The following is an 18,121-nucleotide window of genomic DNA, read 5'->3' as shown; positions in this document are numbered from 1 at the left end:
CATCACTGGTGGCCTAGCATGGCACCATGGGAGGGGCTCTGTGGCATGCCACGGTCAAGGGTATGTGAGCTGAGCTCAGGGACCTGTCAACAGCCCAGGCTCCTGAATCACAGGGGCTTGGGGGCATGAACAACACCTTGAGTGTGCACACGGAATTTTTTGTGTGTGGCCCCAGAGTAGGGGGGGGGGTCAGGGGGGCTCTGACTGTCACAGTGACAAGGGAGGGAGTCCTGCAAGCATGTCCTGCAAGTCCTCCCAGATGAAACATAGGGGCAGGGTTTAGAGTGTGGCTAGGGTGGGGGTCAGGCTCTGTGTGTGACCAAGACCAGGTAAGGACCAGGATGAGAGTTTGACAGGATCAGGGTTAAGTGTGCGAGGGGTAAGGGGAGACAGGGCAAGGGTGTGATGGAGCTGGGGTGTGACAGACAGGATCAGGGTGTGATACGGTCAAGGTGTGATGGGTGAGAATGTGACAGGGTCAGTGTGTAACAGGGTCAGGGTATAAGAAGGGTTAGGGTATGACGGGGCCGATTGTCACCGGGTCAGGTCCTGACTGGGTCATACCGTGACAAGCTCAGGTCAGCGTGTGATGAGGTGAGTGCTGTGTGTGGCCAGGGTCAGGTGAGTGTGTGATGAGGCTTAGTGGAAGGACAGCCGTGTCTGTCCCCCAGGCAGCAGAGACTGCTGCCACACTGGTGGACACAGGCCCAGCCATCACCCTGTGCCCTTGGGTGTCTGAGAAACCGGCAGGTGGGGGGGGGGCTCTGTCAGGGAGGCAGGGTATAGAGGGCTGCCCACCCCAGCCCACCCCACCGACAATGTGGAGTCCCGCCCAGTGGCAACTCCGCATAGCCCAGTCGTGCCTGTCGGCAGCTGCGGGACGGGCTGTCTCCTCAGGCACGTCCCCCTTCCCTCACCCGAAGCAAGTAGCCGACAGCAACTGAGGCCGGAGAGCTGGCCCCTCTCCCCGAGGCCAGCCCCAACCCTGAGCAGTCCGGGAAAGCTCGGGCGGGGGGGCGGGGCGCACAGCCCTGCCAGGGTCTTGCCAGGCTGTTCCTGCCATCCCAATGTGTCTGCACAGGCCTCCCTCCATTCCGGCTTCTGTCCGTTTCCACCAACCATGAACCTGGCAGACCCTGCCCTCCATCTGTCCCCTTCCCAGGTTTTCGCTGAAACCTCATTTCTCCCCTTCTCCTGACAAATGCACCCCCAAGGTCAGCCTGCTCGAAGTCCCCATCCTCTCAGCAAGCCTATTGGCCACAGCAGGGCCCAGAGCAGGTGTCCCGCTCCCCCAGCATGCCGATTGGCCACAGCACTGCCCACAGCAGGAGTCCCCGCTCTCCCGCCACATCGACTGGTCACAGAACTCCAGCAGTCCTGCCCTCCCAGCACAATTATTAGTCAGGGACCTGCCCAGGAGGAACCTGTGGAGCCGTGTTGGCACAGCCGGCGGGGCGGGGGGGATGGCACGGGTCACCTGCACACGCCAACCAAAGCCCCCCACCCGCCCCACCTCACAGCCCAGGCCCGGGGTGCAGAGAACTCACACGTCCGCCTCGTCCCAGAGGATGCACGTCTGGTTGGTGGTACCCTGCGGGTAGGGAGGTGTCAGCGCTGGGGCAGCCCCCAAAGACCCCATTTGGAACCACCCGGCCCACCCCAAGTGTGCTGCTGGGTTCTGCCTGCCCCTGTGCATACCTGTGTGGTAAGAGTGGTGGGAGACCACTTCTGGGGCATGGAGTCAGCAGCAGGGGGCACAGTAAGGCTCAGGTTGGGGTCAAGACTCTGAGTATGTGTGAGTGTGTATCAGTGTGAGAGTTGTGTGTAGTGTGTAAGCGTGTGTGTGAGTTGGAGTGGCATATAGAGTACATGTGTGAGTGTGTGTAAGAGAATGTGAGTGTGTGTGTCAGAGTGTGAGAGTTGTGTGTAGAGTGTGTGAGTGTGAGTGTAAGAGTGTGAGAGTTGCATGTAGAGTGTATGTGTGTGTGAGAGTATGAGTGTGTGAGCGTAAGTGTGAAAGACTTGCAAGTAGAGTATATGTGAGTGTGAGAGTGTGTGTGAGCGTGTCAGACTGTGACTGTTGTGAGAGCATGTGACAGTGTGAGTGTGTGTGTGAGAAATCTGTCGGACAAAGTGTGAATGTTTGGAAAGTGTGTGAGAATGGGAGTACGTGTGAGGGAGTGTGTGTGAGAGCATTTGTGAGTGTGTGTGAGAGTGAGAGTGTGTCAGTATGTGTATGAGATAGTGAGTACACGTGATGTTAGTATGTGCATGAGTGTTGAAAGGATGTATGAGTGTGTGAGTGTGAAAATGTGAAAGTGAGTGTGGCGGTGTGACAGTGAGTTGTGAGTATGTGTGTGTGTGTGTGAGAATGTTGTGAGGGGCTGTGTGAGTATGAGAGAGTGCATGAGTATGAGAGTGTAGATGTGTGACAGTGTGAGAGTGTAAGTGTGTGAGTTGTGTGAATGTGAGACCGGGTTTGAGAGCATGTGAATGTGTGTGAGAACGTATGAGAGGAGAGAGCATGTGTGGGTGAAAGAATGCATATGTGAGAGACTGAAAGCGTGTCTGTGCTGGTTGTATGTATGTGTGTGATGGCTCTGTGGTTTGTGTGGTTGTGGGGATATGTGTGCACAGAGAGTAGGTGTACATGTAGTGTGTGGTGTGTGCATCTGTATGTAGCGTGTGTGCTGGTTGTGTGTGATTTTGTGTAAGTATTGTGTATCTGGCTGAGTATGTGGTGTGTGTGCGTGTGTGTGTGTGTGTGTGTCTGTGCATGTGTACTGGCCATATGGGTGGCAGTGACGTGCAGGGTTGCCGGCCATCTGGGCCCGTGCTCTAAGCATAAGTGACCATCACTGGCCCTTGTGCCCACTTGATGAGAGCGGGCGCGGGGCAGAGAGGCTGACTAGGTGGGTCCCAGCCACACGGTGCGAGAGAGCGGGGCGGCTGCCTCTCCCCACCCGGGGTTCCCTGAGGCTCCTGCGAAGGTGCTGCCAGCAGTGCTCCCAGGCTGGTGGCCCCAGAGCGGGGGGAACCGAGTCTGCCGGGCACACTCACATTGTACATGTGGGCGAACTCGATCTCCAGCGGCGTGAGCAGGGAGCGCGGCGGGGGCTTCACAGTCACCGAGATGACCTTGGAGTTCAGCACCGTCGTGTTCCTGTGGGAGGCAGTGGGGTCAGGGGTGGCCCCTCCCAGTACCTCCTCACCCTGTTCCCAACGCCCGGCCTAGGCCACACGGGGTCCCCACCTCTGCAGTGCCAGGAAGCTGCCCAGATTCCTGTAGAGCACAGTGCCAACCACAAACACGGATGAGGTGTCGGCTTCTGCAAGACAGCACAGAGCAGCCCTCCTGCTCGGGAGTGTGCCCGGAAGCAGGTTGGCGCCCTACTTGCCTGCCCCTGCGCTCTCTCTGGGTCCCCTGCAGAGCCCCTCCCCAGCACGACCTCACCTGGCAGCCCCGTGGAGAAGACACTCTTGGACACGGTGACTCTGTCCTCTGGCACCTTGGCCCAGTCGCCCGTGGCCCGCCAACCCTTCATGGGGAAGCTGATGTCTGTGGCCCCGCTGGCCGGGAGTTTGTGGATGCTGAGAACTGGACCGAGGGACAGCCAGAGTCACACACAGGGGGGTTTTCCCTGCCTCCCACCACTCCCCACCCACTGGTGGACCCTTGGCTGTGGACATGAAGATATGCAGGCAGGGGTGCAGCACTGAGGGAAGAGGACTGGAGCAGCTCAGGGGAGGGCACCCCAAGGACCGAGCGATGGCGGGGGGGAGATAGCTGGTGGGAATCGTGGACTGCCTAACCATTCCCAAAGACCCCTGACTCCTGAACCCCCTGACTCCTAGTGCAGGTGAGTGTCCTGGGGAGGCGTGCAGAATACTGGCCAACAAGCTGGGGGCCAGGAGCAAAGGCAGGGTGCGGGGACGAGAGGCCAGCTGGTTGGCAGTGGGGGACAGGGACACAGGTGCAGGAGGACAAGGCCCGGGTGGGTGTCCAGGGGTGCGAGTGCATGTGTGACCGAGGAGGTGCCCCGGTGAAGGGGCAGGTGGGGTTGGCTCAGAGCCTGGACGCAGACAGGGAGGCGGCCAGGCAGGAGGGAAGCATGCAGGGGCCATGGGGAGAAGGGAGGCCTGAGCGAGCCATGACAGAGGTCACGTGTCTCCACAGGGAGGCACTGTTTGGCCCACCCAGGTCCCCACTGTGAGGACAAACGCTGGCCAAGAGCATTCTGGGAAATGCCCGAGACTGAGGGTTTGAGGACTGTGGCCCTGGGGGTTGGGGGGGGGGTGGTTATTCGTGCAGGGACAGCAGTGGCGTTCCCTCACTGCCTCCTGATGACCGGCACGAGTGGCCGCGCGGCATCTCCCGTTGGCCGGGTGGGCTCGCTGGGGCGGGGCGGGCAGGGCTGCAGGGCAGTGGGGCCTTACCCAGGTTGTCTGTCACCTGGTACGCGTCCCGCAGGTCTTTCATGCGGAAGCCAATAACGTCCACGAAATCCTCCACCAGGCGGAACAGTTCCTTGGCATTTGGGCCCATCTGGGGGCAGGTGTGGTGGGTCTCAGAGGGGGGCAGAGCCCAGAAGTCACCTCCCCAGAGCAGAAATGGGGGGGGTTCGGCCCGTTGGGACTCCTTGTTCCACCCTGTCTTAGCCTTTCCAGGGTCCTGCTGGCTGACCCGCCCCCCAGCTCCGTCTTCCCCGAGCAGGGCTGCCCAAGGGTCTGCAGGAGGGCAAGGGCCAGTGTCTGGGCTGAGGGTCCCATGGCAGGGCTGGCCAGACGCCAACATGCCCTGCGGATCATGGGGGCCTCACACACCACCCTCGTGGCAACTAGCTGCACCCCTCGTGGAGTCTCCCAGGGTCCTGTCCCCTGATGGGGACCCCAATCTGAGGGGCAGCCGTGAAAAAGGGCAGAGGTGAGGCCGACCTGGACCCACCCTGCACTCCACAGACTCCCATCGTCCATCCATACCAGCACCTCCCGGGACCCAGTGGTATCAGCAAACCCCACACCAGCTGGGTCCCCATCCACACCAGCAGACCCCACCCTGTCTACACCAGCAGACCCCACCCCGTCCACACCAGCTGGGCCCCCGTCCACACCAGCAGATCCCACCCCGTCCACACCAGCAACCGCCACCCTCTCTGCCATCCCTACCAGCTGCGCCTCCTCCCACTTGTCCCGGTTCTCCTCAGCCAGCAGGTTGCTGATGATCTGCACAAAGTTCTGAAAGGAGAAAAAGATCAGAGAGGAGGGCCCAGGGTCAGAGAGAGGAGGGAGGGCATCTGGGGTCAGAGAGGGGGGCACTTGGGGTCAGAGAGAGAGAGAGAAAGAGAGAGGAGCACCCGGGTCAGACAGAAACAGGGTTGCCTGGGGTCAGAGAGGAACAGGGGTGCCTGGGTCAGCATATGACGGGTCCCTGGTGATGGCACGGGAGTGGCGGGTGGGCTGGTCACCTGCACGTCCCCAGGCGTGGGGCTGTAGTAGGCTCTGCGGAAGATCTCCGTCATGTTCCGTAGCACATCAATGGTGGACAGCAGGTCCCCGCTGTAGCTGGTGCCGTCCTGGGAGATCTCCACCAGCGTCTGGATGACCTCGGACACGCCCTCTCCGGGCAGGCCCCGCTGAGCCTTGGCCAGATGCTCCCGAGTCTGCAGCAGAGCAGGGGAGACTAAGAGCCCGGGAGATGGGGGGTGGGGGAGGGGGCTCAGGGCAGGGGTGTAGGTGAGAGGGACACAGGGAACAGGGCTTCGTGGGAGGGGAGGCCCAGGCTGGGGGGCGCGGGGGAGGGGGGAGGGCTGCGAGCAGGAGCAGGAAGGACACTGGCGGAGGCAGGGCAGGGGCGCGGGGCCACTCACCATCATCTGGATGTTGCGGTAGTCAATGGATACGCAGCGGATGTAGGTGGGCGGTTCCCAGTAGGCCACACCCTCCTCGTCCAGCTCACAGCGCCGCAGGATGAGGCCTGGGGCGAGAGCACAGGGGTCAGCCCTGTGCAGCGTGATCACGACCTGTGCTGGTCTAGCTCCTGCCCAGTGCCACAGCTGCGTCTGGCTGGGGAGCCCAGACACGGCTCAGCTCCCAGGGGTGCCAGGACGCTGGAAGTCCAGCCTCACACGCTGTGCAGGGCCAGCACCACGGGACCCTCGTCTCACATAGGGGGACCCTCTGTCGTACCCAGAGCCTGGGGCAGGGAAAAACCACCCCATAGGGCCCATCACATGATGTACCCCTCCTCTTTGCTTCTCCGGTTTGCTACCTGCTACCCCAACATGTCTGATTTGCACCCAAAATGGGGGTGGACCTGTGGGAGTGCCTCCCACCATGTCCCCCCACAGCCTTGAGTCGGGGTGTCTGTGTGTGTGTGTGTGTGTGTGTGTGTGTGTGCTGCAGCGGGCGCGAAGAGCGTGGGTCACACAGCAGGCGGCAGGGTGCCAACATCAGCACCCCAAGGAACATGCCAGGCTGCCCCCTGCGCTCAAGCCCTCGGCAGGCCTCAGGAGCGTCCAGGGGCCTGGCCTACACTGCCAGAAGGACCCACAGCCCTTTGAGGGCACCGACCAGCTGGGCCTCACCAGTGGCGTTGCGGGGGCACCGGACAGCTGCCACCTCCCCAGCCGGGGTCTCCTTCCAGACCACCGCGCCAAACGGGTCCTCTGCACAGATCTCGTGGGGCTCTGCCGAGAGACAGAGGACGGACGGTGAGGGGAGTAGGACCCCGACAGCCCACAGCAACGGGAGTGCCTTGCGCCCGGGGACGCTCACCTGGACACCGCTGGGCACTGCACTGCCGGTACTCGTCCTGGGGGCCCTGGCAGGCTGCGCCCCCGAAGAAGGGCCCCGCGCAGGCACGCTCCCTGCGCTGAGTGCCGCCCCCGCAGGACACGCTGCAGCCTCCCCATGCCGCCCAGGCCTGCCACTTCCCGTCCACTGCGGGGCACCGGGAGAGGAGAGGGCACGCGTGGGGCTGAGGGGCGTGAGGCTAGGGCCCCGCCCCTCTCCCCACCCCGGCCCCGCCCTGACCTGGGCACTGCTGCAGGAAGCAGTCTCGGCTCTCCACCCAGTGGCCCTGGCACTCGGCGCCCCCGTACGAAGGCCCGTTGCACTCGCGCGTGCGCTGCTGCCGGCCCTGGGAGCAGCTGGCCGAGCAGGCGCTCCAGCTGGACCACTCGTTCCAGTTTCCGTCCACTGCCCGGCCCGGGGGAGGAATGCCAGGGAGCCGCGTGAACACCGCCGGCCCCTCCCCGCAAGCCGGCCACCACCCCTGCCCAAGGGCGCGCGAGGGAGGGAGAGGCCCGGGGTCAGGGCCCTGGACCGCCTCCCCCCGCCCAGCGCCCCAGCCGGCCTCCCTCCGAGCCCTCCCTCTCACCTACCAGGGCAGAGCGCAATGTTGCAGAACTTGGTCTGCTTCTCGGGACCCTCGCAGGGGTTGCCTCCAAACTGAGGGGGCCTGCAGGTGCGCGTGCGGTCCCGGAAGCCGCGGCCACAAGTGCTGGAGCACAGGCTCCAGGGCGACCACTCGTCCCAGGCACCGTGCACTGCGGGGACAGAGGCGCGGCGGTGCTCCTGGCCCCTGCCAGTCCGCACCTGGTCCCGCCCAGTCCCTCCGGGCAGCAGTAGCCAGGCCAGGGACTCAGACGCCTCGGCCCCGCCCCGCCCATTCCCGCCCCTCTGATGCCCCGCCCCCAGGCCCTCCTCGCCCCTCAAATGCCCTGCCCCACCTACCCCCGCCCATCCACGCCCCTCTGATGTCCCGCCCCCATGTAGCCCGTCCCTCTGATGCCCCGCCCACCCATGCCTCTCTGTTGCCCCGCCCCTCCACGCCCCTCTGGTGCCCCGCCCCGCCTATCCCTACCCCTCTGATGCTCCGCCCCCTCCTATCCCCGCCCCGCCTATCCCCACACCTGATGCCCCACCCCTTTCTAATCCTACTCCTCTGATGCCCCGCCCACCTATCCCCGCCCCCGCCTATACCTTTCCCTCTGGTGCCCCGCCCCCACCCCTGATGCCCTTCCCCGCCTATCCCCACCCCTCTGATGCTCCGCCTCCTCTTATCCCCACACCTGATGCCCCGCCCCACCTATCCCGGCCCTCAAACCCCTCTCCTCGGTCTTACCCCGCCCCCTGCTGCTGCCCCGCCCCGCCCGCCCTCCGCGCACCTGGACACACGGCCGAGTTGTTGCAGAGGCGCTGCTCGCGCAGGGGCCCGCTGCACTGCGTGCTGTAGGAGGACGACACGCAGAAGCGCGTGCGCGTCTGCCAGCCCTCGCCGCAGGTGCTGGAGCACACGCTCCACGGGGACCACTCCTCGGCCGCGGGGTCACCTGCGGGCGCGCCACGTCACGGCCGGGCCCCGAGGAGCGGCCCTTCCCTAAGCGGGGGCCCTCCTCGGCCTCCCCCCGCGCCTCCCCGCCGGCCCCCGCTGCTCACCCGTCTGCGGGGCCGGGAACCCGAACTGCTGTAGCTCGTCGCCCAGCTCGTCCCGCCGCCGGGCGTCCGTGGACCGCAGGGACTGGCTCCGCGAGTTGGCGCGGCCGGCGGCTGCGGGGTGGGCTGGGGTCAGACGCCCTGCGGCGCCCCGCGCCCCCTCCGGCAGCACCCCTGCCGCCCCGCCTGGCCCCAGCCTCCCTAGGACCTGATCTACCGCAGCTAACACATGCATGCAGTCGTTAGAGCCTTATTACGGAGATGGATCCTGCAGCCCCGCGCGCCCCCACATCCCCAGCCCAGGACTCACGGCCGCAGGCCTTGCGGTTGCACAGGCGCCCCTCTTCCAGCACCCCCTCGCAGCCCCCGTCAGGGCCTGGCGAGGGCAGGCAGGTGCGCGTGCGCGTCTGGAGGCCTCCCCCGCAGTCCCGCGTGCATTCGCCCCACAGTGACCACAGCTTCCAGCCGCCTGCGGGCACAGAGAGGGGTCAGCACGGGGGTCGGAACCGCCAGGTCAGTACCCTAAGGGTCAGTGCCATCAGGTCAGCGTCCCTGGGGTTGATGCTTTGCAGGGGTGAGCCGTGGGCTTTAGCACCTTAAGGCTCAGTGCCAGCAGGTCAGTGCCCCGAGGGTCGGTGCCATGTGGGGGTCATCATGGCTTCCCTGATGGGCAGCCCCAGAGAGCAGGCTGGGAGGTGGCTGGCTGCTCTGCCCCCTGTGTGTGCTCGGAGGAACCCCTAGCCCCTTCCTCATGGCTTCATTCAGGGGCCTCAGCTGCCTCATGGCCCGTGTCAGCAGGGCCCCAAGTGGTGCTGCCCCCTATGCAGACACTTAGGGTGACCAGCCCCTCCCCCAGTGCTGAGGGAGCCACCTGCTGGCCTGGACTTGGACCCCCACATCCTGTGGATCACCCCCAGCCCTTCTCCCACAGTACCCTGAGTCTGACCCTGATGGGACATGGAGCAGGGCAGATTCCCCTCCCCCAGTGCCAGCCGCCTGAGAGGGAGCAGTGCCAAGTCACTGGGTCTGCGGGGCGGGGGGGGGGTGGAGAGGCTCCCCTGCCATCCAGGCCCAGTCCTGAGCCTTTGAGCCTCCTGGACCTCACTCGGCTGTGGGCTGAAGGTAAGGTGTAGCAATGCCAGAGGGCAGGCACCTCGCTGGCCAGGACAGTCCCAGAGCTGCCCTGCAGGACAGACAGGCGGACAGACGGTTGGGTGGGCAGGAGGTAATGGCACCAGGGTCAGATGTATCCCAGAGAACTTTCTTTTCTGTCAGCAGAGCCCCAAGTGGTGCTTGGGTCTGGGGGCCACTCCTGGTGAGCTGAAGTGAAAGCCAGGCCCAGTCTGTCTGTCCCTGCAGGATCTGGCCAGCAGGGGGCACCAGGGGCCAAGAAATGAGGGGTGGGGCAGGGTACCGGGCGCAGAGGGGCACCCCTGCACCTCAAGTCTCTCCCGTCCACATCCGAGGGCAGCCCCCCCTGCTGCCCACTGGAGGGGGCTCGGCGCAGGCCCACCCCCTGTCATCACCCTCGCTGCAGCCCTAGAAACAGCAAAACGGTGGGGCCGCAGGTCGGGGGCTGGTTCGGGCACTCTCCTGCCGCTGTTCCAGCCGTGCCCCCTCACCCTTCCCAGATCTCTCTCGGACTCTGCCACAGGGGACAGCCTCCAGAAAGGGGGCCCCACCGTGGGCAGCCGGCTGGGGCCAGCCCTTTAAGAGGAGACACGCACATGGGCCAGCGGCCCTGGACGTACAGAAAGCACCTCGTCCCTACCCTTGGTCTGACCGACTCGGTGGAAGGGCCTGGGCACCAGGCAGGCCACGGCAGACGGCCGCAGGGTGCAGGAGAGGGGCCCCGGGCAATGCCCAGCATCAGAGCGCGCAGACACAGGCCCAGGCAGCAGGACAGGGAAGCCCGGAGCAGGGTCTGCAGGTACCCTGTCCCCAGGATGCCTGGCCCTCTGCTGATGGTCACCAGGTGGCAGGCAGTCTGACCCCATCACAGCCTGACCCCGTGACACTCTGACCCTGTCACACCACTCTCACCTGATGCTGTGGCTCTGACCCGATACCCCCAGGACCAGCCAAGGGTGATTACAGCTGACATCATGTGTGCCAGAGCCAGCTGATCCTTGACCCCTTGACCCCGGAAGGCCCGGCCTGTGCTGCCCAGACCCCACGGTGGCTCTGGGCGGCGGGAGAGAGGCGCCATTCTTCCCGTCAATGCCCCTCTGTGCGCCTCCTCTCAAGCCCGGCATGAATGGGGCCCTTAACGGGCGCAGCAGCCGGCCACCTCAAGGGCATGGCCACGCTGGCCACGCCGGGGCGCTCCCGGGGCCTGCAGTTCCCGCGGCCGCCAGCAGGGGTCTCCCCACCGGGCCCTGCAGCCTGCCACTCGCCCTCCCCCTCCGGCCCGCTGAGCCCCAGGCTGCCACCCAGACCCTTCTGGCCCGACCTCCCCGCCCAGGTGATCCAGCCCAACCCCTGCTCCCAGGGGGACCTCCTGGCCTATACCAGAGTCGCCGGGCCCTGAGGCTGGAGCGCCTGTGGTCTGGGCCGGTGCTGGCCAACCCGCTGACGGCCACACATGGGCCTCAGCCCTACACACCACATGCCACTCAGCCTCGGTCCCAGTACATGGCAGGCAAGGGACATGGGAACACAGAGACATGGGCCGCCCACACACACACAGGACCACACACAGACACATACAGGGACACATACACACACAGACACACACACAGGGACACACACAGACACACAAAGACACACCAGGGACATACACAGACACACAAAGACACACATACAGGGCCACACACAGACACACACTAGGGACACATACAGACACAGACACACACAGGGACACACAGGGACATACAGATACACACCAGGGACACACACAGACACACACCAACACACACAGGACACAGATAGGGACAGACACACACGAGGGACATACACAGACAGGGACACACTGACACACACAGATACACACAGGGGCACACACAGACACACAAAGACACACATACAGGGCCACACACAGAGACACACTAGGGACACATACAGACACACAGGGACACACAGATAGACACTAGGGACACATAGACACACACCAACACACATACAGGGACACACTCAGACACACACCAGGGACAGACAGACACACCCAGGGACACACACAGATACACACCAACACACACATAGGGACACAGATAGGGACAGACACACACCAGGGACACACACAGACAGGGACACACAGACACACAGACACACAGACAGACATACCAGGGACACAGACACACATACAGGGACACACATAGACACACACACAGGGTCACAGAAAAACACACACACAAGGACACCCAGGGACACACATACACAATCACAGGGACACACACTCACACACATACACACGCACGCGCACGCACGGGCTGCACAGGGCCACCAGCTGCCCAGCCCCAGGCCACCTCTTTTTCATTATCTGCATGTCTCCGTGCGATAAACGTCCTTAATGAAAACATGAATATTTAAAGGGCCCCGGGGAGTGTGGCCGAGGCCCCATGGCGCAGACAGAGGAGGCTCTGACAGGCCAGGGGACAGTGAGGCGTCATGTGGCATGTGGACGGGCAGGCGGGGGCAGGGCAGACGTGGCCACCTGCTTGCTCCGCTCAGCCACAGCCTTCAGGCTGGCGGGCAGCCTGTCCCACCCCTGGGCCAGCAGTGAAGGTCACCAGAGCTCCAGACCCCAACCCGGCCCCCACCTGCTGTCCAGCTTCCCTGTCCCTGCAACAAGCACACACACACATGCACATGCAGAGCACATAGGACACGGGTCCTGTCCACACCAGGCCTCTGGCGCCCCTGCCTGTGACCTTCACAGGCTCCGTGAGTCTCTGGGCCTGACACAACTCCCACCCCTGGACCATCCTTGAAGGCATACGTGCTGGGTGGGCCCTACCCCACGGAACTGGGTGCATGTGTGTGTGAGCATGTATGTATGTATGCATGCATGTGTACGCATGTATATTCACATATGTACATGTGCGCACATATACGCGTGTGTGCACATACATGCATGTGGGCGCATGCACACATGAATATGTGTGTGCATGCAAACACGACGCACATCCGTGCATGCACTACGCACACCACGCACACTTGCCACATGCCATGCCACACACATGCCACATGCCAACACAGGCCACGCACACAGGATGCATGCCAGTACACAGACCACTCACACATGGCACATACCAGTGCACACGACATGCACACATGACACATGCCAGTGCACAGACCTTGCACGTGTGTTGCTCGCCAGTGCACACAACACACATACACAATACACAACACGTGTTCATGCCAGGCACATGGCATGTCCACACACTGGTAACACAGACATAGGTGCAGTGTGCATTTGTGTATACACATAGCTACACACAGCACGTTGCACACACGCATCTGGCTGCGGGTACACGTGTGCACGGTCCCTTCCCCCCCTAAGCCTGCCACAGGCCCCTTCTCAGAGTCACCAGTGGCCTCCCTCCTCAGAGCGATGAGGGGGGCCAGGGACTCACATTGTCCTTTTGTCATGGGACACCCATGACCCTGAGTATGATGAGGCAGGCCGGCCTCCCCTGCCCAGGTCCCATGCACACCACACCCCCTCCTGCTGAGACCCCTCCAGGACCTGAGGATGGTGTGTGCCATAGCGCCTCTGTCCCACCCTGGCCAGATCTAGAACCCCCATTCCCTCAGGCTACAATCTTGAGGGCGTCTCCCTCTAGCCCCGCCCCAGCCTCCAGCCCTGCACCCTGTACCCTGCACCCCCGCTCAGGTGGCCCAAGGGGCTGCCCCTCCTTCCCTCCCTTCCTCTTCTACGCTCCCCAGTCCCCCGCCTCTCCTGGGCTCCCCCTGCTCACCGCCCTGTATGTCCCTCCCTTGTCCGTCTCCCCCTGCCCCACCCTCTCCCGGCTCACGCAGGGTCTGATCCAGGCCGCACTAACGGGCACTGTTGCCCCACCTGAAACTGGACTCTGGGGGCCAGGCATGTCCTGGGCACAAAGTGACCCAGATGGACCATGGACCTGAGTGCTCGGGACAGGTCATGGCCCATGGGGAGGGGGCGGCGTGCCACAGGCCCCGACGACCACATGCCTGCGCCAGGAGCACAGCCCATGAGGCCAGAGCACTGACCCGTTCTGCCAGTCTGGCCTGGAGTGACCGCCGAGCAAGCTGGGGAGCCCACCCAGAACCCTAATAAAGCCAGGGGGAGCGGCCAGCCCGGCTCTGGGCGAACGGTGGCCCCTGTCTGTCCTGCACTGCAACACCGCCCCCCACTCCTCCCTGGGCCCGCCCGCATCAGCTTCTGGGCAGACTGGGGTCACCCCCAAACTCCTGCTCCCGCAGCATCCACACAGTGGCCCGTCCCACCCAGCTGCACCCCTGCCAACCCCGGCAACGAGCCCGGCTCTGTCCCGGGACCCCCCATGAGCATCTCTCCCCCACACACACATGTAGAATGTGCAGCTTCGGTCCCGGGGGGGGGCGTGTCCCCAGCCCCTGAGCAGGAGACCCCCTCCCTCCGGGATGCCCCCCAAGGTCTTCTCACCTGGAGTGTTGTCCCCACCCCGGTCCTGCGTCAGGCTGGTCAGGCAGTTCTCAGGGCCTCCGGCCAGGCCGTCCCTCAGGCAGACGTCGCCCCCGCGTGGGGCCGGGGGGCCTGCGGCAGGGTCTCCAGGGTCCCCGCCTAGACAGGCACAGGGGGTCTGCATGATGCCGCAGGGGTGCGTGCTGTGGCTGCCGGCCAGGCAGGCGTCCAACCAGCGGCAGAGCATCTGGCAGGCGGCGCGGCTGGGGCTGCGGTTACCCACGACCAGGTACTCCACGGAGAAGTCGTGGGGCGGGCCGGGCGGCTGCAGCTGGCGCTGCATCTGCAGGAACTGCTTGCTGGCCTGCAGGAAGGCCAGGGGCGCGGTGCGGTCACACAGCTGCAGCACCTCGTCAAAGCTCTCCACGCCCAGGTAGGTGCGCGTGGACTCCAGGAAGGAGTCGAACTGGAAGGTGCGCACGCGGCTGGCGCCCCCGCAGGGCCCCGGGCCCTTGGCCACCTTCATGAAGAGCGTGTAGCGCCGCGGGTCCGGGTTGCGCAGTGTCCACGAGCAGCGGGAGGCGTTGGCCGGGAACACGGCGGCCGCAGAGAAGTAGCCGAAGAATTTGCCCTGCACCAGTGTGGCGCAGGGCTCGCCTCCGGGGCCCGCGGCGCCCCCCGCGCCCCCCCGCACCCCCTGCCCTGGCGCCGGCGGCGGCAGCAGCATCAGCAGCAGCGCCGCCAGGACACACAGGGGCCCGGGGGCTGCGGCCTGGCCCCTCATCCTAGCTCGCGGGGCCGCCGGGGTTCCGCGGGCTGGGCAGGCAGGCGCGGGCCAGGCCTGGACATGCCAGGTACACCGGCACACGGGCCGGGCAGGGGCCGGGCAGGGCGCAGGGTGTCAGCGGAGCGGCTGGCTGGCCAGAGCCTGCAGTTTTCAGGCACAGATGCTGCAGCAGCTGGAAGAGAAGGAGCAACGGAGGGCGCTAAGCGGGGGCACCGGCCACGCCCTTTCCGCACCGACCCCCCCACGCAGCCCCCACCCCACATAGAGCTGGTGGTCGGGTCCGAGGGTCCCCCAGGCGCCTGCCGTCTCCCCCAACTTTCCCACCAGAGCCCCACCTTCCAGCTAGAATCTGAATATGGGCCAGCAAACCGGGCTGGGCACAGCAGTCTGGGGGTCACGGGGTGGGTCCACTGCCCTCCCCCACCACGTCCCCTCATCAGGAGGAACGCCCTTTGGACACTGTCCCCAGGCAGGGAGCTCAGGTGGGCTGCCGTCCAGGTCCATGCTGTTCTCCCCTGGCTCCCCTCCCTCGCACCGAGGGACAGAGGGTCTGAGTGATCTGACCAGGGCCACGGAAGAGGGTGGGGACACGGCCACGCCTGGGGGTTCCCTGTGAAGCCAGGGCTGCCCTCCAGGACAGAGCCTGGCCCAGGAATCCGGGCATTCCTAGAGCAGAGGGGGGAGGGCTGCCGTTCCACACCACCCCCCCTTGCTCCTCCGCTCCACCTCTGCGTGTTACCCCTGAAATGGGTGGAGGTCACCCCACACCCCTGCCTCCCCCTTCCCCACCCTCACACTCTCCTCAACCAGGCCAGAAGCCCCGCCCGGCTCCCAGGGGCCACTTTAAAGCTCTGTGGGCTTACCCCTGGACAAGGCTCAGCCCTGGGTGGGTTCACGGTGGGCGTGGCCTGCCCAGGGGTGGTGCTGATGGTGGGCATGGTTTGCCCGGGCAGGCTCGCAGTGGGCGTGGCTCACCCGGGGCGTGGCTCACAGTGGGCGTGGCCTGCCAGTGGGCGGTGCTCACTGTAGGCGTGGCCTGGCCGTGGGCGGGGTTCACGGCGGGCGGGTCCCACTTCTGCGAGCCTGTGGCCCCAGCGGTCAGGGTTTCCCTATGGGGTTCCTGGCAGGGCTGGGGTCCAAGGCGGAAGTGCAGGTTCCCCATGGGAAGTAGGAGCCATATGGAGCTCCGGGAAATCCCCAGCCTTATGAAGGACAGCGCTGGAGGCACCTGCCACCATTTCCGCCCTTCACAGTGCGATCCCCACCACGCCCCTGGGCCTTCCCCGGAATCCCCACTGCTCCCGAGGGTTCAGGGCTGGGACCTACCTAGGGGCTGCAGGCCCCGAGCCAGCACTGAACATGCACGGCCCGAAGGGAAAGCAGGTCCGAGGCCAGCCACACACCCTGGGCTGGGGGTCAGTGCCCCATTGGAACTGACTACCTTGTAGTCCCCACTGCTCTGACAGCTCTGCACCTGTGCCTCCTGGGCATCCCTCCAGGCTGGGCCTCGGGCACCCAGGGCCCTGCTCTGCAGGGGTCCGCCTGCCTCCCACCAGACTTGATGGCCCAGTGTGGACAGTCAGTCAGCTGCTGCCCCTTGAGGCCTCTGTCCTGGTTGTGGGTGCTGAGCCGGGCCATGGGGTGGAGCGAACACAGCCCATGGGCACTCGGGCTAACAGGGTGAGCTAGTTTTCATCAGAGGGGGGCCCTGAGGGCGGGAGCCACCTGGGCCCACAGCCACAGGTAAGGTGGGGGGGCTGGATGCCGGGGCCAGCATGCGTGTGCTGGTCTCCGTGTGTGTGTGTGTGTGTGTGTGTGTGTGTCCGTCCCCCGGCACGCACACACGTCTATCCACACACATGGGAGCGCGTGTCCTTGTGCAAACTGCCGCAGCAAACTTCTGAGTGAACAGGTCTGCAGAAACCTGTTCTTACCTGTGCGCCCACTGTCACCTACACATGTACACGTGTGCACACACATGTATGTGTACGACCACACCAACTGTCCACACACAGTGTGTCCTCACGCAAACATGCTTCTGTCCATCCTGCATCATGGTGCGCATACAGGGGGGCTTTGTGTGCATGCCTGTTGGTGTGCGACATGCCAGGCCGAGCACATGCGGGGCTCACAGATGGGGGGGTGTAGGGGCAGAGCCCTGGGAGGGGCCTCGAGGGGCTGACAAACTCTCACGCACAGGGTTGCTCCGCCCCCTGAATCACGGCAGCCTCAGGGTGACAGTCCCTCAGGTATGGGCCTCTGCTCTGGCCCTGGGGTCCCCAAGACAGTAGCCCCCAAGCTGCAGAGAGCCCGCCCTCACCAAACACCAGCTGCCGAACCTCTTGAGGACTTGGCCCTGCCCTGGCCGCCCGCAGTAGCCCAGAGGTTGGGGTTGGCATGGGGTGGCACTGCAGCTGCCCTGGGGCCACTGGTGCGGGAGGTGGCCTGGCCAGGGTGTCCTGCTGAGGTTCAGCGCAGGGTCCTTGATGCTGCCTGATGGAGGGGAGGAGGGTCCTGGGCAGTGTGACGGGGCAGTGTGATCCCTCATCCTCTCCTGCGGTGCTCAAGGGCTGCTGCCAGCAGGCACGTGGCCCGTTCCACTGTATGCAGACGGATGGCAATGCCACTTGAAAGTGCTGGTGCCTTGGTTTCCTGCTGGGCGCTGAGGGCGTGAGCTCGAGCTGCCTGTAGACCTCAGGGTCTGCAGCCTCACCTCAGTCGGCCGATACCCCCCCTCCCCGCCACAGGCACGGAGGCCACGTCCCGCCCCACCCACCCTGGCCGCCAATGGCCTCCGTCGTGGCCACAAAGGCGCTCTGTTGCCCGGCTCTGAACAGGGCCTGCAGTGTCCCGGGAGGCTGTGGGGGAGGGGCCACCCAGGAGACAGCAGCAGGGACCCTGGGACGCCCAGCCACACTGCCCGGGGGGCCCTGGAGACCAGGTTGGCACTGGCCTCTCCAGACATGGGCAGCTCCCAAGGGGGCCCATGTCAAGCCTGGGGCAGCTGCTGATGGCCCTCAGGGGACAGGCCGCGAGGAGGCGGCCACGGTGTCATGTGCCTGGCCCAGCTGCCCACTTCCCAGTCACCCACCTCACAACGGCTGACCTACAGGCGCAGGGCACACCCGCTCCTCTTCCAGCAGCTGGCAGAGCATCCACACCCTGCCCTGCCAGTCTGGCCCCAAGAGGGGCCTCCCCACTCCTGACACGAGGACACGGGCCTGGGTAGAGCCAAACAGAGCTGCCCTGGGCTCAAGGCCCCTGTGCCGAGGCCGGGGGGGTGGGGTCCCAAGCTCTGGACTTCCCTACTA

General features: G+C 64.8%; 1 protein-coding gene across 7 annotated transcripts in view; it reads right to left on the bottom strand.

The window, feature by feature from the left end:
* The window catches only part of ADGRB1 (adhesion G protein-coupled receptor B1), a 49,028-nt gene that overhangs the window by 26,578 nt on the left and 4,329 nt on the right, over positions 1 to 18,121 (bottom strand). For 6 of the 7 annotated variants that reach the window (XM_056125333.1, XM_056125336.1, XM_056125337.1 and 3 more), the window contains exons 2-17: positions 14,045 to 14,982; positions 8,747 to 8,905; positions 8,440 to 8,550; positions 8,169 to 8,333; positions 7,383 to 7,547; positions 7,033 to 7,197; positions 6,775 to 6,939; positions 6,585 to 6,686; positions 5,868 to 5,974; positions 5,466 to 5,660; positions 5,167 to 5,235; positions 4,438 to 4,546; positions 3,455 to 3,598; positions 3,254 to 3,329; positions 3,061 to 3,163; positions 1,548 to 1,591 (exon numbers count right to left, since the gene is read on the bottom strand). In XM_056125333.1, the coding sequence (XP_055981308.1) occupies positions 1,548 to 1,591; positions 3,061 to 3,163; positions 3,254 to 3,329; positions 3,455 to 3,598; positions 4,438 to 4,546; positions 5,167 to 5,235; positions 5,466 to 5,660; positions 5,868 to 5,974; positions 6,585 to 6,686; positions 6,775 to 6,939; positions 7,033 to 7,197; positions 7,383 to 7,547; positions 8,169 to 8,333; positions 8,440 to 8,550; positions 8,747 to 8,905; positions 14,045 to 14,807 (2,642 nt within the window). In that variant the 5' untranslated portion in view covers positions 14,808 to 14,982. Of the gene's footprint in view, positions 1 to 1,547; positions 1,592 to 3,060; positions 3,164 to 3,253; positions 3,330 to 3,454; positions 3,599 to 4,437; positions 4,547 to 5,166; positions 5,236 to 5,465; positions 5,661 to 5,867; positions 5,975 to 6,584; positions 6,687 to 6,774; positions 6,940 to 7,032; positions 7,198 to 7,382; positions 7,548 to 8,168; positions 8,334 to 8,439; positions 8,551 to 8,746; positions 8,906 to 14,044; positions 14,983 to 18,121 lie in introns of those variants that run through there. The other variant, XM_056125340.1, reaches the window with a different exon arrangement.

Source organism: Sorex fumeus, unplaced genomic scaffold (assembly GCF_029834395.1).
Source record: "Sorex fumeus unplaced genomic scaffold, SorFum_2.1 ptg000054l, whole genome shotgun sequence".
NCBI classification, from domain to species: Eukaryota; Metazoa; Chordata; class Mammalia; order Eulipotyphla; family Soricidae; genus Sorex; species Sorex fumeus.
Note: the sequence above shows the minus strand (reverse complement) of the source record. Positions and strands in the feature narration are given on the sequence as shown.